Raw genomic sequence first — 25698 nt, 5'->3', positions numbered from 1 at the left:
TTTTTCCCTAGTAACATCTGTTTATCTGTTCTCTATTCCCTTTTCTGTGACTTTATTCTCACCTTCTGTTGTTGCCTCTCTCCTCTCCTCGATATTCATCCCGCTCCTCTCCCGTGTTCCTTTATTCCTCCATCCATTGTAGCGATGTACTGCAGTACCCCAGACTCCCCACAACACGGCTTTGTCGTGAGCCAGACCGGAGGTCACCTGAACAGCATGGTGCGCTGGGCCTGCGACAGGGGCTACAAGCTGATCGGAAAGGGAACAGCTGTGTGCAAGAAGACCCCCTATGACTTCTACGCCTGGGACTCGCCAGTTCCCGCGTGTCAAGGTGAGCAAATCAGCCCTGGCAGCCTTTTATTTCTAACTTCACCTTACCTGTTTCCCTGTTCTTCTGGTCACTGCCTCTGCAACCCTATGCTCAGCGGGGGTAGACAGGCATGCGCTTGAGGCACCTGAGTTTCTCAGCACAAGCTCCATTCCTGTGTTGTTAACAGCTGAACTGAATCCTGCCTGATTGAGAGCCAGAACCCTGTCAGGTGGAAAGGCAACATAAATCAATCCTTCCTTCTTCTGTCAATTTCCACTTCTTCAAATTACTTTGGCTAACTCTCCATTAGCATGCAGTGTCTGCCGCTGTTTGGTCTCACTCAACTAATTGGGTTCTTTGATGCGCACATGTGAAATGTGTGCATATGCGTGGGTATGATTGCATGCACTACACAAATACTCACACTGCTGCAAACAGCAACAGATGGTGTTCTCAATTGCATTTTATCATGATGCAGTGAAATCAAAATATGTATGTCATGTACTTTAAAATGATATAAAAACACTCCACACCTGTGATTAATTCCGTCAGCTTGGTAATTGCACATAGTAGCTCTTGCAAAGCACTTAAACCCAACCGTAGCTGCAAATAAACTAATGTGTTGTTCATACATATGCTGTCCATATGCTCTATGCTAGATGCTGGTGATTACATTACACCATCAATCCTTCATTCATTCAAATCCATATTGAATGATGTGTTGAGAATACAGAGTACATGAATCCATCAATGTTGCTTGTGCGTCTCACAGGAAGAGCAATGACCTAAATAATGTTTCAGGCCCAATGACCTAAGCTGTAATAAAGACTTCATCCTCCTAACGATTACACTTTCCATCTGCAGTGTGGGAAAGTGTTTAGTGCGTATGATTAGCATATGTTAGTATGTGACTTAGCAGTACTTGCAAATGAATGCTGATTGATTCTCTCATGGAGAGGTGAGGGCCAACGTAATGGCTCCTGGCCATGCTGCCAGATTCCTACCTTTGATGTTTCACAGTGTGCAGCTACCATTGCTGCTCCATTTTATCCTGTGTGTGTGTGTGTGTGTGTGTTTGCATTACTGTTCCCATTTAGTCTGGCCCAGCAGATGTTGGTTTCCCCGCTTGACTCACCCCCTCTGACTCTGATGATAAACACCTTGAATCGTACTATCTTGAGCTTTCTGTCTGCTATATTCTCTGAGGCCATACTGTAGTTACTAAGATTCACTCTATGTGTAGAGACAAGGACACAGTGCTGAGTGGGAGTCTTTTTGTGTGTGAGAGCTTCATATTTAGAGTTACTGTTGTTACAAGTTACATAAACGTGTTACTTTTACGCGTTTGCCTTAAGTGTTGTCAACTTCAACTTTCTTATTTTTAAGGGAAATTGTCTTGCAGCCAGGTAAAACATAGAACAGAGGCACAACAAAATGACATGAATATATCAAGAGAAAGCAGTTAGCCTAAAGTATGTCATCGATAAAACCATCAACATCAGCCCCCACTAGTTTATTGAAGAAAATAATCATCATCATTAGACAGTTTAGTTGCCTGAAAAATAAAGGAATTAGGCCTCAGATTTTCCCATACAGGGGATGAAGGACACTGGAAGAAGTCTAGAGCCATAGAAACGGCTTTCCCGTCAAAAGATATGAGACGGATCACAGTGTAACACCAATGATCAAATTATCCATAAACTTCAACTGAAAAATGTACAGAGCAAAGATTCTATTGTTTTCCCATATAGTGTCTTTTCATTCTGGAAAGACACATTCAATACTTTGGAAACATGTTTACAAAACAAGAATTCCTCATCTTTTAACTGAAGATTCACAACATTACTGCAATCAAAATTAAAACATAGTGTTTAACATTGGAAATCTTCATTTTGTAGATTCTCTAATTAGGAAGAGGATTACCAATTGCATTTGTTTTTCTATTGAACATATCATGCAAGTTTGTTGACTGACTGATATGTGCAAAGTCCACTCTAATGTATATTAAATATGCATCCTAAAACAATAAGTTGAGGGTTCTGAATGAAAACTATCCACAGATTAATACAATTGTTCAGTCTGATAATACATCAAATATATATTTGAAATGTAATCAAGAAGTAAATTAAATGTATGGCTCCTAAAAAATACTTTGGTGAGCTAATTTCTTATTAAAAATAAATGAGTGAATTGCCACCAACCATTACAAAGTATCACATGGAAGGGTTTTTGATACTTAGATGTATCGGTCTGTCAACCTATTAATTCAAATGTATGAGGGCTCCTAGGAATTCTGTTTAGTGTCTAATGTGGTTTGATTCTTTTTCTTAATTAAATGTTTTCTATTGTTTTTTCTCATGTATTGGATTAAAAAAAACTTACATTATTCATATTGCACCTTTCAAACAGGGAGAGTAGTTTAGAAACCCATTGGAACAAGATAAATAAAAACACACACAGGCAAATACTGCAGAATAAAAGCAAATGATAAAATACAGAAAGGCACAGCAATGAAACATGTAAAAGATAAGAATAAAACATAGAAAGTGACAGCTAGTTGAAGGCAATTCCAATGAATATGTTTTTGGTTTCTAAAATGTTCTCAGAGCTTGCTTATACCTTTGGGTGGGGAATTCCCTGGTTTAATGCATTGTCAAAAAAGGCAGAGAATATAGGAGGCCCTGAAGCATTATAAAGCGATTAAGAGTTACAAGAGCCTTATAAAGAGTAAAATAACAAACAATATATATTCTAAAAGACACTTTAAGCAAATTAATTGGTTTATTGTCGACATGACTCAGAACACTCAAGCATCATTATTGTAAATGCATTTGGTGGGTGTAAAAACGTTTTCCTAAGATTGTCAGTCGGCATAGTGTCCAGCTAAATTGAATCAGCCCTTATTGTTATTGTTTTTTTTTAACATTTTCTCTTACAGAATGACTGTCAAGTGAAAATGTGTCCCTCTAAAGTGCTCCAGTATATGTGAGATGTTTCTTGAAAACACGTTTCATGACACCCTTCCTCTCACCGCCTGCAGCTGTGTCCTGTGGCGTACCCACGGCGCCAGTGAACGGAGGTGTGCTCGCTACTGATTACTCTGTCGCCACACGGGTGACCTACTTCTGCAACAACGGCTACCGGCTCTCCTCCAAAGAGCTGACGACCACAGTCTGCCAGCCAGATGGCACCTGGAGCAACCACAACAAGATCCCCCGATGCATTGGTGAGTGGAGGATGTTGGGGAGGAGAGAGAGGGTGATTTAGAGAGATGGGGTAACCGCAGGAACCCATCGTACGGTTGACAGTGGGAAGATGAAGTTCAGAGATGAGGATAGGAAAGAGTTATGCAGAAAGCCCCGAGTTTGGAAAACGGACAGTTGTTTGGAGGCAGATAGAGTTTGAAAAAGCCAGTTTGAGGAGTTGTTGAACATCAAACAGTTCAACAAAACACCATACTGTAATGCGAGGCGTCATGGAATATGGACTGCAGTTCCAACATTACCACGCGTTAATGGTTTCATCCCAGAAACACTCAATACTGTTGTGTAGTGTTAATAAGACGGATGGATGAAAGTGAGGGTAAAAAGTTTGGAATAAATCTGTAGCTGGCAGGGAGTGAATGTTTTACATGCCAATGCAACTCCCCCAAGTTTGAAAGTCAGTGTAACTAGTGATTGACAACATTGTTTACTATTGAGACCAATGTGTATTCCCTGCTGTATACGTCTCTCACAGTCAAAAAAAGATGCAGAGTTTGTTTGAGACTCATTTGGATTTAACGAATGCCGGTTTATAAACAGCTTTCTTTTGGAACATTTGTATACATTAAATTCAGAAGTTTCTATTTACATGCAGTGGCGACTGGTCACAGCCCCACCTAGTGTCAGCAGAAAGTATTAAAAATAATGATTACAAAAAAATGCAAAAAATAAATTAAAAAATATATAAAATATATTTTAAGATCATGTTTAATCATCGGATTCGTCTGTACATTGCTGTTTTAGTCTGTGTTCTTCTAATTAGTGTCTACAGTGTGTGCCTATTGAGCTGTTTAGAGCCATGTGGGACAAAACCCGATCCTGCCCCTCCCTCTCACTGTCTAAGTGAACGGTGACTGTAAAAACTACACTGCGCATGCTCAGAGTATTTTCCTATTTAATGTGTGTGGCAAACAAATAATGACCATAGGGGCATTGAGCTGCCATCCCCACCATACGTCATCTCACATCATTCAGAGCTGATTGGCTGTAAGTACGTGTGCCGCGAAAAGTGTGGTGTGTGAAGAGCAGGTGAAGAGGAGGAGAGAGACGCGTCCTAAAACCCGGAAGTAAGCTGCGCATGGCTTCCCTCGACAAAAAAGGAATGCGATTTCTCCATAGGATTTTAGAAAATAGCTCCAAATAAGGTCTGTGGGAAACAAACCTGTTAGATAAATGCACGTTTTGTTCAGCCGGATAATATCCACATGTCTACCCTACTTTTATAATTTTCGAATCATAAATCTATTGATTAGATTTATGATAGACTTTTGAAACTACAAGAACATAAGGAGGACTTTTACAAAAAAGTAATAGAGATTTTTGTCCAGAAGGATAGGCAAATGGTCTTCATCTTCAAGTCAAGGTAAGACTGCAATTTTATTGAAAATGGGATCTTACTAAGAGAGAACAATTCAATATTTAAATGATAAAGTTACATTTTTTGGGTATCCTTTTGTTGAACTGTCTGTTTAAAATTAATTGAAGCCTCAGACAAAAAAAGCTTTTGAAAATAATATTATATTTTGATTTAGGTCAAAATATAATATTTGTAAACCTGAAGAGTCAGTGCCAGTGCCTCACCAGCCATGAACCTCACTGCAGAAGCTTATAGACATCTAAGTTTTTTGTGCCCCACCACTTTTGTACATATAAAAACGCCACTGTTTACATGACATGGATTAGTCATTCTACTGATTAAGATGCTATTTCTGTTTCTTCGACACTGCTGGGTTGTTCTTTTTGTTAACAGGTTTGGACTTAGCAATGTGTGTACAGGGGATAAAAAACTAAATTAAAACAAGTCATTTCAATTCTGAAAATTCCTAACTCACAATGTCCACTCCGCATCCCCTCTCTTGTGTCTCCTTTTTTGGCACAGTCATCATGTGCCCTAGTCTCAGCTCCTTCTCTCTGGACCATGGAAAATGGAGGATCGTCAACGGTTCGCACTATGAGTACGGAACAAAAATTATCTTCACCTGCAACCCCGGATTCTACCGCGTTGGCCCCGCCCACATCCAGTGCCTGGCCAATGGGGTGTGGAGCTGGAGAAGCGAACGGCCTCGTTGTAGAAGTGAGTGACTTCTGTTTCAGCACTACATACAATCAGAGGAACACTTTTGGCTATACACATTCACTTCCATTTTTTTGCATAGCTTTATCATGAAAAATTAAACCACGGTGCATGATTTAATCCTAAACTGTATATATGTTTCATTAATTTCAGAGCAAAGATAGAATAACATTGAATGAATCTGATTTGATGATTTGTATTTAACAAAATAAAAAAACCTATATATATATCCTACATTAAAAGACTTACCACAAGTGCAGAATGAGAAGCTAATTCACAGCAATGATCAACTTAATTATGCCCTTTTGTTTTTTTTATCTGTTTACCTTTCATCCTAGGCTATATATTGTTTATTGCTGGAGTTGAAAATAAAAGTGTTTCTATAGGCGCATTCACACCGCAGTACTTTTCCCACAAAGGTTCATGAGAACTTAGTTCATGAGAACTCTTTAGTTCTCATGAACTAAGTACAGATCGCGTTCACACCGGAATAAGTCCCTGGGGGTGGATTAGGCAAATGAAGCCGCTGACGTCACTTCTTCTTCTTCTGCTTTGGGTTTACTGGCAGGCCGCAAACCACTTCACGGCGTATACTGCAGCCCAAAGTCCCCGGCCGGAAGTCCCCGGAGTTGGGGACTGGCTTCAGTAGAAGCTGCTGGGACTCATAGGCGGATTTTGCGGGGGGCATTGCCCCCCCCTAGTGGCTGAAATATGTTACAGCATTACTACGTCGAAAACTGTTCCAATACAAATATTTCGTATATCAATATTTTAATAAGGTAGGACACTGGTTAATAATATTATAGCGTGTTCGAGTAACCAAGGGATGTAGTAATTATCAAATAAGTATAAGATGTGCAGTTATGTAATGCACTGTTGTTGGGGGGAGAGACCGCCCCTTCCATATGACTGTGTGTACAGCGGGCATGGAAAAGTCATACTCAGTGCGGTGAGTGCTGGCTTTATTGCTACTGTATCCGTAGCACCCCACGCAATAGTTGTGACCAGGGTTTCCGTTAGCCGGTAATTACCGGTTTTTAGCTGGTAAAATGTAATAAAAACCGGTAAATTCAAAACCTGCCGGTCAAAATGTCCGATGCTCCTATCGATTGGCCGCCGATCATTATCGGCCGATATTCACTCTTAATAATTTGATCTGTGCTCTCTATAAAGGCCGATCAGGAGAGCTGGATCTGATCGATATGGACATAAACGCGAGTGAAGTGTAACCGGACACGAGAGAGAGATCAGATCAGCTGCTCCATAATCACCTGAAGCCCCGCCCACTGTTTAGTGAGCTGCATGAGAAACTGACGGGCTGTCAGGAGAGAGAGGGAGGGAGAGAGGAAAAGAGAGGATCCGTTTCTCCCGTGTTATTATTCAAAGTTAATTTAAACTTTTGAATAATGTACTTCATCTACTAAAAGTAGTTTATTTGAATGTAATAATTATGTTGTTTGTTGTTTGCGGAAAAAAATTAATCTGAATTTTTCCGATCTGTTACGATTATAAACTGAAGCAATATAAAAATGACTCCCATTAACTGAGTTTTAAACATCAGCATATCCGGTCCTAATCCGGTAATTACCTGCTAACGGAAACTCTGCTACACAATTCTTATTATTATTATCGAAACATGACGGTAAGTTTCAAATTTGTCCGGTAAAATAATAATTTGACCGGCGAGAAAAAATCCTAGCGGAAACCCTGGTTGGGACGTCAGTAAAAAAAGGTTTGCCCCCCCAAGCGCAAATGTCAAACTCCGCCTATGCTGGGACTCCCAGCAGCTTCTACTGAAGCCTTCCGAGTAAATCGCCAGAACGCCGACACCTCCTCATCTCCACCGCTCCCATGTTTTATTTTGTGTTGCCATAAGTTAGTCTCTCTGCGTTTCTGCGCTGGGCTAATGCTAATGCTAATAATGCTAATGCGAGGATAATAAAATGGCGGCTTCACAAAACTTTTTGGGAGTTTTACGGGGCGTGGTTTGCAATCCGCCCAGCCAATCAGAAATATAGCTCTTTTCTCACAAGAGAGCCGTACGAAAGTCCCTGCTCTCTTGCAGGGACTTTCGTGGGGGTACAAAGGTTCTCATGAACTAATTTTAGTACCGGCTCTTTTTGGTGTGAACGAGACAAAAGAGTTCTCATGAACCTTTGTGGGAAAAGTACTGCGGTGTGAATGCGCCTTATGCTGCCATTGGAGCTGCATTTTGAGTAGCAAAAGAGCTGAATAGCCTGTGTAATGGAAAAAGGAAGTTCCAGCTTGCCTTATGAAAGATGTTGGTACAAAGGCAAACACCATCATTATCCTCCCCATGAAAAAGTACAGGTCACTCTTTTATCACATTGAGGTCGGTAAGATGGGTGTAAATGACTGTGTCTCCCATTGACTCTGAAGATGTAAGCCAATTCCAATCTCCTCCTTTCTGTCTTGTTTTCTCTCCCTCATTTTTCTGGCGTCTTGTTCTTTCATTATGTGCCTCCTCCATCTTCTTCCTCCTCTTATTTACAACAATGTTTGTCTTACTGCAGTCATTTCCTGTGGAGATCTGTCTACTCCTCCTAATGGGAAGAAAATTGGGACCCAAAATACATTTGGAGCATCAGCTATTTTCAGCTGTAACGTTGGCTATGTTTTAACTGGATCTACGGTTAGAGAGTGTCTCCTGTCCGGCCTTTGGAGTGGGATGGAGATTCACTGCCTAGGTAAGCAGGATCTTAACCTTTATGTTTAAAAAGGAAAGCTTTGAGCTGGGTCAAACACTGCTTGTGATGTTTTCAAACTGCATTATTTTTGGTTGGGTCAGAATGCCCAGACTAGAACCAGCAGAGGGTGGCTGTATAGTACAATAAACTGAAAGATTCAACATTTGTTGTCGTCTGTTTCAACAATCATGTCGGTACTAAACGCTGCCAGTTTATACTTACCTCTAGGCTTGCACACAGCAGCTTTTTTATAGACCAAGAAATCAAAAGGTAAAATACTTTTTATTGGCACTACCTTTAGTTAATTAGAGCATAGTGCTGTACAGTAAAACCTCCGAGTGAGTGCGATTTGCTGTTTCTAAAATGTTAAATGTGATGGAGCAGCTTTGGAGCCACAGCTGGCCTGACACTATGAGACTCTTGCCAAGCTGTACCACACTTTGAGCTGCTGTTAAGATATATAAACAAGGACATATGCTACAGCTAAGCTCACCACGGCTCATCTCAGCTCTGTACTGTTGAAGAAAATGAGAGATAGGTAATTACTTGAGCCGCATTCAAACCCACGCAGCAGCAGAATGTGATGGTCTCCCTGGCAGATGCAGTAGTCCGTTTATCAACCCTGTGGCGGCAGCACTCTGCACTCCAAACTCCGCTCAAGATTGGCTCAGTTCATTAAAAGAAGGGCACCTCTCTCTTGTTTAGTAATATGACATTCAGGGTTAACATAGCCAGGGACCTCCCGGTACACTGCAGTCGCCTACTTCAGCAATATCTTCGTAGAATCCTTCTGCTCTCATGTGTAGTCTGATAATAAAATGCTCGGCTGAGTTTCTTGGTGCACGAGTGAATTAGGGAAATCAGGCTCACAGTCAGTGGCAATTTCCCAGGTTTTAAGTGGCAGTGGAAATCTCAGCAAGAATCCTTCTCTCTGAAAGGCATTTATTGTAGCTGAAGGTAATATGATTACGTTCTTTAAGGAGTTTCACGTGTCTCTTTCTTCTGTAGATGAGAAATGCTGAGTTATCAAACTTCAGAGAAGCTAAAGCCAATACAAATTTAGAAAAAATATTTCAGAGATAATGAGCTGAACAATGCTTTCCAAATCCAATATGTTTCATCAATTTTGTTTGCTGGCATTTTAATTCCAAGACCTTTTAAGTTACCCGGTTCCTCATTTCATTTTATAATACAGTTGTCAAAATGCAAAGTTATTCAAATATGTTAACGCAGTTACAATTGTGTTTCTAGCCTGCAACTATCCTCCATCGGTTCAGCGGACCACACTGCAGGCTATTATTCAAATAACACTTGAGAGCTTAACTTAAGTATTGCACCACAGGACTGATCAGCTACGATTACTCTTGGTGATTTGTGATGCAAGTACATTTCATCTGGTGCAAAAACGAGATCCCCACATAGGCAACAACTGAATCTTGTTAAAAAAGCAGAGTGTTATTTATACCTTACACCACGGGCATTGAAGTGTGTGTACTTTCTTTTCCTGGTCTCCGTTTCCAAAACAAATGTGATCTTGTTGAAATATATTAGATGGATTAACATTAAGCAAAAAGGCTATAGCAAATGTTTACGATGCTGCATGTTCTTCCCCGCAGCTGGTCACTGTGGCGTTCCAGAGCGGATTGTAAATGGGCAGGTGATCGGGGAAAACTTTGGTTATAGAGACACAGTGGTTTACCAATGCAACCCCGGATTCCGGCTCATTGGCTCCTCAGTACGGATCTGCCAGCAGGAACATGGCTGGTCTGGACAGCTCCCAGTTTGTATCTGTAAGTACTTTAAAACCAATTCTCACTGCCTGATTGACCGCATGTGGGAAACTGTTTTATCCGAGATTCCAAACGTACCCTTCAGATACAAAATAGCTGATGGAGGGTGTTGCTTTTATCATTCCCGGATTTTAATTTGCTGATTATGTAAGGGAGCTTTGAATATGTAAATGTGTATTCACAATAAAGAAAGGGATACTACAAAATGTGAGGGTTTAATTGCAATGTTTAAAATAATTCTAATGTGTAATCAATGTTAAAAAGCTTCCTGCAATTCTCAAAGCCTCCTGCACCTTTAGTTTGAGAAGGGCTCAAGCCTATAGTTGCTACACATCTTCATAATGGGATTTACCCTTTTCCAATCCAAATCATGTCTTGATTCTTAATTACCCTCTTGTTCTTTGAGGTTAATGATATGGTAATGATATTCCTATGATAGTTGTCACTGTATGTCACCTATCGATCATGATTATTGAATGTTGTGTCCCTCCCTTATTCTCCCCTCTTTACATACTTTCTATATATTCCACCCCTCCCTTTACCTCTTCTCTGAACCCATTCCTTGCTGCCTTTCATTTGTCATCCTCCTATCTACATAATTTGTCTTGACACATCCCCGGGTGATGCGTGTCAACTTCAGCTGTCACATGTGGCCACCCCGGTAGTCCCATATATGGCCGCACCACAGGCGATGGCTTCAACTACAACGATGTGGTGCGCTTCTCCTGCAACAAAGGCTACACCCTTGAAGGGCCCTCCACCGCTCAGTGCCAGGCCAGCCGCCAGTGGAGCCGGCAGCCACCAACATGCAGAGGTAAACTCCAGCCACAGAGCCCCTGCAGATTAGATACATGATTGGCATCTGGATTGACTTAAAGTATTAGAAAGATGCAGATGTATCCTGACAGTTGAACTAAAAAGCCGCTTGTCTCTGCCAGCATGTTCAGCTGAGGCTCAATCTACAGACCTTGCCTCAGGAGGCAAGACAGACAAGAATACAAAAATAAAAAGCTACATTGACTGCAAGAATTTGGAACCAGCATCATATTAATATGCACACCGCTAACTTTCAGCAATGATCCCTCTCTGATACCTCTGAGTATCACTAAAGCAGAGTAATGTTTGGTGACAGAAGCCACTTCTGTCTAATTCTGCTCCTGTGATCAGGCTAGTCATCAGTGGAGCAGGAAGCTGCCAGCGAGCAGGAGTAGGATCCAGCCTTTGAACTGAATGAAATGGCTTTTGCAGGTGCTTTGTGATGCTTCAGGAATCAGAGGCTAGGATGACAACAAGAATCCAGCAGCCAGTAGATGTATCATGATCATTCAGGAATCAGCAGCCTGTAACTGCCAGCATGCGCAGGCATAGACACAGAAGCAGAATTGATAGAAATGGTGTCCACATATCTATTGATTTAAATGAAAAAAATCCCTCTGTTCCAGTTTTCAGAGTACAGCATTAGGTAGCAACATCTGGAACTCTTTCCTCAGTGCGAAAGCAGAGAGACAGCTATAACGAGCTTGCAGCAAAATATATGGAAGGGGAAGAGTAAATTGGGAATTGTTTCTACATTTTCTCTGCTATTTCTTTTTACCAAGAGGCTTGCTGCAAGGAGAGATTACTTTGAAGGCAAGAAAGCTCACAGTACATTTAGTGGAAGCCATCTTATTAGGACTGTCAGTTGGCGGCTGTGTTTTAGTTGTGTCCAATTGTAGTGTGCCCAGGTAGTCCTCATTAGTGCTGTGTTTACAATCAGCCGCTTTCCACATATTTTTCTGTGAGACCACACGAGAGGAATGTGTACTTGTTTGCCAAATATTGTTTTGACAGTTTGACAATATGTTGCTGTATTTTCCACTTTTAATTTACATTGTATTCCCCATAATAAAATGACAAAAGAGGTATATCGATAGTATGATGGAAGCTATTTAAAATATAAATGATTCGAAAATACCTTCATATATGCCTTTGAAAAAGTCTCCAGCTTTGGACAGATATTTATTGCAGTGCTAAGATGTGGTAATGTAGGTGCATATTACTTGGAAATGATATAACACAAGGTAACACAATCATTAAAATACAATTAAAGAAATGCCTTTAAGAGATATCCATTGTGGCTTTAATTGGTCTGCTACCTCAGGATCTAGTCTGCCAAGGCTAGATTTGCCAGACTCTGCCCATTTAAAAATACCTCTCCTCTTGGCATGAGGTTTTTTTGGCAGTCGGATGTGAAGAGACACAGTTTTCATTACTGTGAATAGCCCTGTAGAGACAGACCTGGTAAAACATCAGATGAATACAATCGTATTAAACTGTCATGACTCCCTTTTTTCAAAACATGTGTTTGTTCCCAATAACAATTTCTCACAGTATGCCAGCTTTTTCCACACATTTGCAATATTGATTTAACTTGATGTTGCTCTGAACTTAATTTCACCCTAATCTACTTTTAGCTGTCTAAACCACTCTGTCAGCAGTATGGTTTTAGAGTCATCTACTGCTCCCTTTAAATGGATGCTTGTGAATGTGTGACAATAGATGTGCCTTTGTTCTTTTGTTTTAAGGAGGAAGTGTTAGGTATTATTACTGAAAACTCTTAAAAATAGCCTGGACTCACTCGTCTCCATGTTTATAAACAGAGAGAGCATATAAACAGTTCTATATTGAACTCGAGATTAAACATGCCTACAGATAGAATTTATGCAAATGCTATATTTAATCTGCTTCTGTGCAGTGGTTATGTCTGCACCATGAACATAAGTGCATTAAAACCTCATTCACAAAGTTGATTGTGCACACATTATTCATTAGATGGATCTAGAAATATTGCCAAGAAGTGAATATTCACTTTGGCTCAATATATTTTATTTTACCATACATTAATGTATATAGATAATTAAATTAAATTAAATTATCAATAAACACCATACCTAATTGATATGTATGAAATGTGCCAGAAACTGTTCTACTAAACATTATTACAATAAAACCGCAAGCTTATGATAAAAGATGAATAAATAATACTGAATCCAGACTCCATCAGAGCTACAGGAATAAAGACCTTTTTTCATCATTGAGTTCTCAAGTAATCATGCTCTGCCATTCTAACAGTAATTTGCCGGAAACTATGTTAGAAACGTCTGCCTGTGTCTAGCCTGAAATGTCTTTGCAGTTATAAAAAACAATTTGACTGCTGTCAGTATTCTGATGTCTGTATTCTCCCATAATGACATTCACTAATTATATGACTCATGATGGCTTAACTGTATTTTGTTGTATCTTTCATTCAGTGGTAAACTGCACAGATCCAGGTATCCCTGCCAACTCTATCCGGGAGAGTAAGATTGAGCACGGTAACTTTACCTTTGGCAGCGTGGTGTTCTACGACTGTAACCCAGGATATTACCTGTTCGGATCATCGGTGCTCACCTGCCTGCCGGTGGGCCACTGGGACAAACCTCTACCAGAATGTATCGGTACAGTGACTACTTAAATATTTCCTAAGCACTGAACTGGCAAATGATGTTATCAACAGTGTTTATCTTTCCTTTTCCTGTCCACTGGTATGTTATTATGTCATACACTTTAAAGGGGGTGCAAATACAAAAATTAAGAGAAGTTACTCTCTCGTTTGAGAGTCTACAACCTTGTTTGTGTCCTTGTTTGCTGTGGAGTTTGAAGGGTACAAGCTAAATGCTGTGGCTGAAAGCATCTGTGTAATGTTTGATGCCCCAATGGCTTATGGTTCTGTCACACTGTGCTTAATTGAGAAATGGGGGAAACTGACATAGGGCCAGTTTTTCAGGCAATAGCAAATATTCTCTAAAAACCATGATCCTAAACTAAAACAACAACCATCTATACATTGTAGGGGTTATCAGAGGTTGTAATGTTGCTCTCGAATATCTGGTCCATTGTGGGCTCTACTTTTGGACAAAGGCGGCAACATTAATTACCTATTTCTAGTGGAAGTGATCTAAAGTAAAGGGCAACACTTTGCATGCAGGCTCAGAAAGCAATTAATTTCATGGAAGAGAGATGACGCACAGTATTTACTTTATCAAACAAAATTGCAATTCAAAAGAGACACAGCAGTGTCTGTCTCAAATGTTTATTCACGTCTCCAGGCGCCACTGACTCTTTGTTAAGAAATTAGTACACAATTATAGAAACTTCCTTTGCATTATGAGACTAAGATGAACTGAGAACACCCACAAACATGCAAAGTTCAAAGAATAATCAAGAAGCACAGAAAGCAATTTCCCATATGAATTTATTCCTGAAAAAAATCCACTAAGCAATTTACTAAGTAAAAAACAATATTAGTTCAAGTTATCTTTTTATTTTTAAATGTCTGTTTCAAGTATTTTTCAACACATGCTTCTCTAAGCTTCCAATATTGTAGATTTAACTTACACAGCAATGTAGATCCACATGCTACAGGAGTGGCACGCAACAATAATCCATTCACTTATCCATCGATAATCTGATCTCCTCTCCTCACTCTCTGTCATGCAGAGGTGGACTGCAACCACCCAGGTACACCCCCCCACGGAGTGATGAGCGGCGAGAAGTTTACCTTTGGCTCCATGGTGCGCTACTCCTGCTCTGGCGAGCGCCTGCTCATAGGAGACTCATCCCTCACCTGTCAGCTGAACGGACACTGGAGCAGTCCCCTGCCCCACTGCTCAGGTACACACACACAACTATAGTCACGCACATGGACAAGCATTCCTGCACACATTCACACAACAAAACATAGGTCTCCCTCTTTAACTCTTCCTTATAAAATGAATATCAGAATGATATAAGGTTTGTATCCTTTCATCTGAACGCAGTCTGTGTTTGCCTCACAGAGGTTCTCTAAATGAATGTCGAGTTGTGTGTACCCACCCAACCATATTAAAACATGTTTTCTCACCTACCTCTAGTGATATCAAGCCACACAGATAGTTCTACTTTATTTGCCCAGGCTTTGAGATATCTTTGTCTGAGATGACTTTCATCACCCCAATTTCTTAGAGTTTAATGGAATTGTTAAGGAGCCGCAAAATCATTTTTATTTCAGAAACAATACCCCAAATACTTACAAACTGTCAACAGTTTTCATGAGGACTGTTTTGTGTGGTATAAAGAAGTTCCAAAGGAAAGTGTTAACAGAACTCTGGATGAAACGGTCTAATCAGGACACGCATTCTGGAGAGACAAGTTGCTGTTGAATTGTTTAAAAGTCATTTCTCAATGCTGCAAGTACCATAACCAAAATTCAATTGATATTCATTGTTTTAGAGCCAGAGCTGTATTAGTGCCAGGAATATTGTTTTAAATAAATCTGAAAATAAAACAAAACTGTATGCCTAGATAGTGAACCCCACGCCACCATGGCAAAGTGCTTTGGAGTCCTGGCATCCTGGGATATTTGGTTAGAGTCTGTGTGGAGTTCAGAGCAAACTAGCAGAGGATAGTGTTCAGCCAACTAAGCCAATGTACTGCCCTCAAACTGGAGCTCTTAGAGAATAGTTTTTGTAAATTGCACCTTCAAGCCAAATAAATAAATTAATAAATTATTGTCCAGAAATGCATCTACAACAACATTTCCAGCATTTCACTTTTCTGCATTTGGCTGATGAATTGTAGAAAAAGTACACAGTACCAAACATCCCAAAACCCATCCTAATAGTTTTTGATAGAATTGATACCTCAGCCCAACATTATGTATAAACAAATGTTTATTCCTGCATAAACAAATAGTGAGACTATTTGCAGACTTGAGCAACTAAAAGTTTAAACAGAATTATTTTGCGCCCGGTATTTAGTACATTTAGTTGCAGAATCTTCTCTGCAGAAATACAAACTTCCCTCCTTAATCCCCTCTGTTCTCTTCCCTCCCATCACACTTAAGCAATCCTGACCATTGAAGTGGATTCACTTTACTGAATGTTCGCTTGGTTTGTTCAACTCACTGACCCAGAAGTTATGTTTGTAAGCAGACTTGTATGATAGTGTTTTTTACTTTAAAAGGGCTGCATCTCTACTCACCTTCAATATTTTGTATTTCCTGAGACAGTTGTAAGGAAGGAGTAAAGTAAGACTCCTAGGAGATTAAGGTGGTGCGCATGATTGCAGAGGCTCAATCCAGAGCAGTCAGAAACGTTCTAAAAGATAGAAATAGTTACAGCGAGAGGTTTTGGTGAATATGTCTTGCCTGCCTAATTATCTGCAGTGTACAGCCTAATAGTGGGTTTTAGTCCTGAAATTATAGCTCTAGAAACTAATAAAGCATGTCATTATAATGCTTATGGTGAAAATAATGAGGGTTGCAAAGTATATGTTTCTTCAGCCAAGTCTCTAAAAGCTATTTCTCATCTCTTATGAGACGATTTGATCAGTACCCTGCTGTTATGACAAACTAGCATGTTGCAAAGTGATCATTTTCAATGTTGTATTATAATTAATTTCATCTCTCACTGCAAGCTGTATTATCAACATGACCTCTCCAGCCAAAAAAACTCTTCAACATGAGCAAACTAGATTCAGTGCGTTAAATGTAAGTTCCAAACCCTAATCAGCATCTACTTATCACTTGAAACGTTGGATCAGTAAAGCCAACATCAATCTGTTCCCGAGTATTTCAATTGTCAAAGACTGTTTAGTAGTAAACCCCTGTGGAGGAATGTTTGCTGCAGAAAGAGTCTTGGGCCAGTGACCATAAGATGTATCATTATAATGACGCAGTGACTTACCAAGCTAAAGGAAGAGGATGTTCTGAGATAACCTATGGAAGATTGTACTTAGCCTTTTTTACATCCAACCCGATCACAAAAATACAACTTCTGTAATCCTGTCCTTCTGATTGTTTTAAACAATAACAGGAGATTAGAGGCAGTTTTAAGAAATCAAGACTGATCAGTGATGTTATGACCATATCAATTGCAGACAAAGTACATCATTAAAGAAGTTACTATGTTTGTTACACAGTGTAATATAATAATATTGATATTGTTGTAGGATATAGGTGATGGTAAATCCATTATAAAGTACATTTGAGTTTGTTCTCAAATTGCGACACATGATTGTACTCTATCATTGCTCCGGATAAGCCAACAAATCTGCATTTTATAGAAATATGAAACCTACTTGGATCACTTCATCAGTTTGAGGCTTGACTAATTCACATTCATTGCAGTACATATATGTTTCAGCTGTACCAGAAACTGGAAGCACAAAACACAAGTTTGTTGTTTGCTTGCAGGAACAAAAGTATTGCTGCAGCAAATGCCTGGAGAGTTTTAAATAAGTGTGATGTATATGTTAACACCTGGATTTCACAATCACATTAGCACAAACTTCTGCGATGATGAAATTAGAACTCTCGTGTTAGCACAATAAGGAAAAGGACGCTATAAGTGTTAATGTGTTTTTAAATGCTTGTATAGTCAAGTTTATTTGCAGAAAGGTTGCTATGCAGACACATATTGAAATGCTACATTTGTATTCTCAGTGAGTGTTCATCACCAATAGCAACACAATAATTTGGGCTATGAATTCCGCAGAAGTCAAGCCCAGCGTCAGCAACAGTTCTAACTATCCATGCATCTATCCTTCCTCTCATCTGTCCTCCTTCCTTAATTGGTAAGAGGGGGCTTAAAAATGCTTGCGGAGCCATTCCCCCTTTGCCCTCGTCCGTTGCATGGCTGATTTGAAAGCCTTATTATTTCCTCCCAAAGGCAGCCTGGTGAACGGACATTAACTGAAATTCAAACCAAATTCACCACCATCCCAATTAGAGAGATTATAGCTGTCACATCGCATGCCGAGCCGGGCTGCCTCACCTAACTGAAGGAGACTAATGAAGTACCGACAGCTGCTTTGACGCATACACACACATACAGTATATACACTCACAAGTGGACTTGTGTACACATACGAAGGCAACAGATGCAAACTAAACATGCACTAGCACAGACAAGTATTTGCAAGTACATGAACCGAGCTACGGGCACTCACATTCCTCAAGCACATTCTCTTACAGACACTCACAGCACAAAGGTAGGCTACAGTACACGTAGTTGCGCACACACATTGATTGCTAACCACAGCCACACACAAACTAATCATGTCTAGCTGCGAGCTCCTGACCTGACAAATCCAGTTTGTGCACATGAGAGCAGTGAGATGCGTGTATGAGATACGGGCTCTGTGTTTGTGCAGTAAGGCTTTGTCAACAAGTTCAGTATTACTGAAGCTCTCTATAGACAGAGAGCACCAAGAAATGATGCAGGGGTGTGTGCACAGCTCAAGGAATAGGATCTCTCCGCCAATAATGCAGAGATCCTTCACATACAGAACTGTACAGACGGCCACAGTGATCCCTCTTCATTTCTGCTTTGTCTGTCGATCTACTGTCTATCGGTTTTCCTTTGATACTCTGTCTTCTGATGCCAAAAATGTTTCTCTTTCTTCCGTTTCATTTCTGTGAGAGAGTGGAAGCAGCGGTAGAAGTGGCAATGGTTGTTGTGCTAATCCATTTGATTTGAGGGTGTCACCAGTAATGCAAAACCAAAAACCAATATTCACCTTTAGAGACTGTTGTTAAGGGTTCGGCGATCCTTTATATGTTCATATTATCCAATGGTGGTTACTTAAGATTGCCATTTGGAGATTTGATCTCTTCAGAAGTTTTAGAGCTTTACATTTTTTGCAGGCAATAAAGTTAAAGCTAAGTGGATACAAATGTCTTCAGTATGAACATTTTATTTCATAGAAGAAAATAAATAAATGTCTATATATATATATACAGAAATGCAAATCATCATGTTCAATTGTGTGCCGACTGTTACATCATGTATCCTTTCTGTCATTGAATAGTGGTACACCCTAAAACATCATATCATAGATGGTTGAACAAATTGTCTTAACGTGTCAAACATATTCTGTGATTTCTTTGTTCATGTGTCTAAACTTAATGAATTGCTTTAAGGGGAATGTCACTGATAAAGGGATTTGTCTTAAGTGTTAGAGCAGCAAATGATGAAAGGTTCTTTAAAATAGTTCAGATATTACATTTATCATTTGGAACGATTTTTTCTCCTTTTGCTACGATGCGCTGTAAAACAGTCTTTTATATTTTCTATATTGCAATTACATGGTGTGTCAATAAATTATAGCCAAGGTGTAAATGTGAATTGTGTCCAATCCCTGGAAATCAATACTTACAGACAACGGGTTTTCACTGACATAAAATTTTTTAAAGATAAACTCAGGATTGTGTGCGAGTTACGGTAGTTTGCACTTAATCCATTTTGTGGTGCTGTTTTCTCTGCCGTGTGTGTGTGTGTGTGTGTGTGTGTGTGTGTGTGTGTGTGTGTGTGTGTGTGTGTTGTGTGTGTGTGGTGTGTGTGTGTGTGTGTGTGTGTGTGTGTGTGTGTGTTGTGTGTGTGTGTGTTGTGTGTGTGTGTGTGTGTGTGTGTGTGTGTGTGTGTGTGTGTGTGTGTGTGTGTGTGTGTGTGTGTGTGTGTGTGTGTGTGTGTGTGTGTGTGTGTGTGTTGTGTGTGTGTGTGTGTGTGTGTGTGTGTGTGTGTGTGTGTGTGTGTGTGTGTGTGTGTGTGTGTGTGTGTGTGTGTGTGTTGTGTGTGTGTTCAGGGCAAAAGTCAATTATATCAAGAACAGTAACCTACAGTATGGATTACGGACCAATCTTTGGACTCACATAGACAGCTGGAGTGGATGGCATCTTCAGTCTCTCACTTTCATTGCTCTTTGTTTTGGTTATCTCCCATTGCAGGTGACTCAGCAGGCGCCTGTGGGGATCCTGGCACGCCTGCCCATGCCAGCAGAGAGGCAGGAAATTTCAAAGTGCGCAGCAAGGTGCGCTTCACCTGCGCCGTGGGACATACACTCTACGGGTCTGCAGAGAGGATCTGCTTCCCCAACGGGACCTGGTCCGGGCGACAGCCGTTTTGTAAACGTAAGAGAAATCTTTCAAATGGGTCTTTGATGTTAATGGTTATTCATCAGAAGAGGGGGGAAGAAACTCCCTTTGTACGGGGCTTTGGGATTTGAGCCTTTGCAGACCACAAACATGCACACAAACATACACAACACACTACAGGAAAGGGACAACAGAAGAAAAAGCATAATAGTGCCTCTTTAAACCTTATTTATACCAGTTACATTTATTTTGAGTATCTTTATAATTTATTTAGGTAGAGTTCCTGCACAAATGCTTTGTTTGAACAAACTGTACCAGCACAATCCTGTGCACAATTATTGGGCAACTATTGGTGTGCAGAATTATTATGCAACTAAATGAGAAATGAAAATGTTCCCATCTCACTTGATCACTTTCATCTGTTAAAGAGAGAATAATAAACAAACAACTCAAAACTTACAAATAAACATTTCTGACATTTAAAAAACAAGACCAGATACCAATATAGCCGCCCTTCTCTTCCATGGCAGTCACAAGCCTTCCATTCATGGAGTCTGTCAGTTTCTTGATCTGTTGACGATCACCTTTTGTTGCAGCAGCAACTCAAGCCTCCCAGACACTGTTCAGAGAGCTGTATTGTCTTCCTTCACTGTACATCTCTTGTTTAAGAAGGGCCCACAAGTTCTCAATAGGGTTTAGGTCAGGTGAGTAAGGGGGCCATGTCATTATTATTTCAACTTTAAGGCCTTTACTGGCTAGCCACGCAGTGAAGTATTTTGATAAATGCAATGGAACATTGTCCTGCATACAAATCATGTTCTTCTTGAAAGACGCAGTATTTTCCTGTACCACTGCTCGAAGAAAATGTCTTCTAAAAAATGGCAGTGGATTTTTGCGAGCTGATTTTGAGTCCATCTTTAACCCGAAAAAGTCCAACTAGCTCATCTTTAATAATACCAGCCCATACCAGTACCCCACCTCCATGGTGTCCGAGTCAAAGTAAAGCTCTGTGCCCTTTACTGATCCAGCATCCACTCATCGGGCCGGTCAGAGTCACTCTCATCTCATCCGTCCTTAAAACCTTTGAAAAATATGTCTTCAGATATTTCTTGGCCCAATCTTGACGTTTCACCTTATGTGTCTTGTTCAGTAGTGTTCGGGTTTCAGCCTTCCTTACGTTGGCCATGTCTCTGAACACCTTGTACTTCTGGGCACTCCAGGTTGGTTACAGTTCTGGAATATGATGTTCGATTTTTCTCAAACCTTTGCCATTTAATATGCGTATTTTTTCTCAATATGTTTCTTGCGACCCTTTTGAGTATTTGAGACAAAACGTTTGAAGGTTCTATGATCACGACCCAATATATTATCAATTTCAAGATGTTGCATCCCTCTGAAAGACATTTAAATTTGTTTTGACTTTTCAGAGTCATTTTGCACGAGACAAATGAGCTGCGTAATAGTTATGCACACCTTCATGTAGGGTGTTGATCTCTTTAGGCCAAACCCTCCCTCATTACACAAATACACATCACCTGATATCTTAAATCCAATACGCATTCAAGTTTATACAGCTTGGAGTTGGAAAATATGCATTAAAATGATACTCAAATACTCACTTTGCACACAGTGTAATTTGTATAATAGTGTAATAATTGTTATGATTATACAACAATTCAGTAAAGTACCCCAATTTAATTTAGTTTAAAACTGTTTGTGTACTTCTTTTATCCAAAAGTAATGTTTTGGTATATTACATAAACTTGCACCAGCTGTGGTTTCAAAAACCGTATGCAGTACATGGGCACCCTGCGAGTCTGAATGAGCACACAGTGTAAAGACAGGTGCTCATGTGAATCCACACCTACACACACAAATGATTGCAAAAGCTCACAAACACAGCACTGTAGCAGATGGATAAGTATCTCTCTGCTGCAGTCTGGTATTTCCTGCCAGCACATGCACTGTGACTAGCTTCCAGATTGCAACCAAAAAATTCATTAATTCTAGACACCTAAAGCCAAGTTCCATTTGTATTGTGATAAATGAATCATTGTGTATTCTGAAGACATTAGTTCACAGAACGACAGCTCCACATCTTGCATGACTTACCCCCAGGGGTCAACCGGATATTGAAGCAAATGTTTGAATGCTTCTGCTCTCTTCCACTTACTGTCCGTGTGCTAATGTCATTTCTTTATGATTGTCAAATGAACAGGCTCTTCAACTACCCTTTGTGCATTTCCCTGAAGTTAAATTCTCTTGGTTCTCCCTCTTTTACTTTTCTGTCTTTTACTCTCTGCGCTGCGTTTCCCTGATGTCAGCCTTTTGTCTTGCTTCTCCCTTGATTTCTCTCCATCTCAATCTTGTTGTCTGGCTTTCTCTCCATCCCCGTCCTCTCCTCAATATGTCCCTCCACTGTCTCTCCCTCTCTCTACTTTGGTCAGTCTTACCCTCCCTCCTCTCCTTTTACCCCACATCTTCCATCCACTACCTTTTTATCTCTCCATCACCCCGCTGAACTACTGATTTAAAGATTGTTTTAGCTGTCCCTCCACCTCAGGAAGGAGGGGGCAGGAATTCACTGGAGCCTGAATGAGTTTCTGTGCTGTCTGTCTGTGATCTAAAGCCCTGTCTGCAGTTAAAGCCCCATCCATCCGTTATCCACAACCTTTCACAGTCTCTGGAAAACAGTCACTGTGGATATTTAGTTTAATATCCATCTTACAGTACCATCAGGGCCCGTTTTGTCTGTCTGTCATCATGTCTGTCTTGAATTATTAAGAGAGGAGCCAAAAAGGCTCAAATACTTTATTTGTGTGTGTGTGTGTGTGTGTGTGTGTGTGTGTGTGTGTGTGTGTTGTGTGTGTGTGTGTGTGTGTGTGTGTGTGTGTGTGTGTGTGTGTGTGTGTGTTGTGTGTGTGTGTGTGTGTGTGTGTGTGGTGTGTGTGTGTGTGTGTGTGTGTGTGTGTGTGTGTGTGTGTGTGTGTGTGTGTGTGTGTGTGTGTGTGTGTGTGTCGTGTTGTGTGTGTGTGTGTGTGTTGTGTGTGTGTGTGTGTGTGTGTGTGTGTGTGTGTGTGTGTGTGTGTGTGTGTGTGTGTGTGTGTGTGTGTGTGTGTGTGTGTGTCCGAGCATTACTATACTTGTGGGGACCTAAATATGTCTACACATTCACGTGTGGGGACTCGCATCCCTTATGGGGACAAAATGGAGGTCCCCATGAGGGGAATCATTAATTGTAGGGTGAAGACTTGGTTAGGGTTAGGCATGTGTTGATTATGGTTAAGGTTAGGATAAGTCTCCAGTAAATGCATGCAAGTCAATGTAATGTCCCCTGAAGTGATGTATACATGGTGTGTGTGTGTGTTCTTGTGTGTGCAGTTACAGTACAGTAAAGTGAGCATGATGGCACCTGGTGTGTGTAAGTGCCTGAATTATGTGTTTGCACCATGATTCAATTTTGTGTGAATGCATGTGATAATTGAGAAATCCCCACAGCGCAACTACACGTCTGTCTCCTACAAGAATCACTTTTTCAGATTTTCCGGGCAATTAGATGATTGAGAGAGCAAATCTGTTTGGTAATTAGACATGATATAGAGCAGAAGAACAACACATGACAACAACTCTGTCCTTTTCCTCTTCAGGGAAACATTTTGGTCGGAGTGTTCTGGAAATGCTAAAACAGATACCTTAATGTAGTAAGCACGCCATTCTGCCTCGTTGCTGAATCCAATGTGTGCTTTAATTTCTCACAAGTGATATTTCATAATTCCAAATAATTCCAAATCTGTTCATAATTTTGCTACATTTTAAACTAAAAGCCCTGTTATTGTTAGATCACAGCTGCCAATTTTCACATTACTCCCACGTTCCTCTTCTTGTTTTTAGACAGCACTAACTGTCATTACCCGGGATGTATTATGAGACATGACAATACAAAAACTGCACTTCATTTACTGGCGAACCATTGATACTGTGATGGGGATTTGTGTAACACTACTACATTTGCTCATTAACCTCTCTTAATAAATAGATAGTGCTTTATAGATTTGGGATTCTTTAGTTTAAAGCTCTTAAAACTGAAAAACAGTTCTGCCTTGCATCTCCTGATGTGAGGTACAAGCGTATAATGGTGAACTCTGACACGAGTCAACGATTTCTATCTGCGCTTTCCACACTGTTCCACCTGAGTGCTAATCGGACTGTGTCAAGAAACAGAAAATATCATATCAGGTCAAAAGAAAAACAGCAATTATTTTATAAATAAATATGACTATTGACACCATTTTGAGGCAATACATTTTTCACAGGCCCTTCATCGCCTTGAGACCTTCAGAAGCTGTTGCAGCCACCTTGGAGGGTCCCAGCCTGAGGATGGAATCACTGATATGGAAAATAGAAAATCCATTACTATTTTACATCCCTAACCTTGCCTCCTCTCTTCTCGCCCCGGTGTTACAGCGGTACAGTGTGGGAACCCAACCACACCTGCTCACGGACGTATTTCTCGCGTGGACGGCACAATCTTCTCCCACTCCATCGTGTACTCTTGTATGGAGGACTACTTCCTCACTGGCTCGCCCACACGCCAGTGCCTCGCAAATGGAACATGGTCTGGAGCAGCTCCAAACTGCACAAGTGAGTTTTATATGCACAAAATAACAGAAACGCAACTGAGCACAATGTATTGTTGCTTGGCTGATCTTGACAACAACAAAATATGCGCTCCCTTTCTGCGTGGCAGTAAATCCTGGCTGCCCAATTACTATCGTCCATGTATGTCAGTATCTCAATAAGAGTCAGCTGTGATTCTTTATAAACAAATTAGACTTGTAATGTATACAGTAAAGCAGATAGCCCCCTTTGAAAATAACTATGACAGACAGGGCTGATTTTCCGTTCCCTATTTCTTCCAAAAGTAGGCGCTCTAAATGATCCACAGAGGTGTTAAATAGGGTATAAGCTTTCAAATGGCGCATCAATCTCTTTGAGCCTTCTCTCCCTGCGAAGCGTCTGAACTGTCTGGATCTCAGCAAATGAGCCTTGCAGTAATTAAGAAGTATGCCAATCTATATTCAATTTGCACGAGGGTAACTATCAAACAAAATTACACATTGTTCTTTTCTCTGAAAATCCCCATTTTCTCTTTTTTTCCTCATTCTTCTTTCTTGTTATTGAATCACAAGGAAAGATAAATGGTATGGGCATAATTTTCAATTTTGGAATGAAATGAGTCTCTGGATAGATATACACAGGGATGGAGGGAGGAAGAAAGAAAGAAAGAAAGATTGAAAGCTGGATTGAATAATAATGATCAAACATTCAGAAAGGCAGAATAGCTTTCCTGCCTCGTTTGCCAACTTTTAACCCTGCTCATTACCAAACTTATTACTGCTACCCTCCTGTATGCTATCAGGTCACATTTTAGTGGTCAGTTCAGGGGCATCAAAATGCCATCAACATCAACAAGATGCCAAGATTGGCTCAGTGTGCCTTCATTAAGGAGGCAATCATTTTCACGGTTCATAGGTAATCGATCATGTAGGTTACCAAATCAAAGTCACACAACATTCTCAAGGGGAGAGAGAAAATATATTCCTTTTTTTTTATGTTTCATAA

The 25698-nt window shown here is 40.3% G+C and overlaps 1 protein-coding gene across 3 annotated transcripts in view; it reads left to right on the top strand.

Annotated features, from left to right (window-relative positions):
- Positions 1 to 25698, top strand: part of LOC117537447 (CUB and sushi domain-containing protein 3-like) — a 268893-nt gene that overhangs the window by 197845 nt on the left and 45350 nt on the right. For all 3 annotated transcript variants that reach the window (XM_034202669.1, XM_034202670.1, XM_034202668.1), the window contains exons 49-58: positions 143 to 331; positions 3351 to 3536; positions 5453 to 5647; positions 8182 to 8355; positions 9972 to 10145; positions 10786 to 10959; positions 13436 to 13621; positions 14664 to 14837; positions 19930 to 20112; positions 24541 to 24717. In XM_034202669.1, the coding sequence (XP_034058560.1) occupies positions 143 to 331; positions 3351 to 3536; positions 5453 to 5647; positions 8182 to 8355; positions 9972 to 10145; positions 10786 to 10959; positions 13436 to 13621; positions 14664 to 14837; positions 19930 to 20112; positions 24541 to 24717 (1812 nt within the window). The remainder of the gene's footprint in view (positions 1 to 142; positions 332 to 3350; positions 3537 to 5452; positions 5648 to 8181; positions 8356 to 9971; positions 10146 to 10785; positions 10960 to 13435; positions 13622 to 14663; positions 14838 to 19929; positions 20113 to 24540; positions 24718 to 25698) is intronic.

The sequence above is a fragment of the Gymnodraco acuticeps genome, unplaced genomic scaffold (assembly GCF_902827175.1).
Source record: "Gymnodraco acuticeps unplaced genomic scaffold, fGymAcu1.1, whole genome shotgun sequence".
NCBI classification, from domain to species: domain Eukaryota; kingdom Metazoa; phylum Chordata; class Actinopteri; order Perciformes; family Bathydraconidae; genus Gymnodraco; species Gymnodraco acuticeps.
Note: the sequence above shows the minus strand (reverse complement) of the source record. Positions and strands in the feature narration are given on the sequence as shown.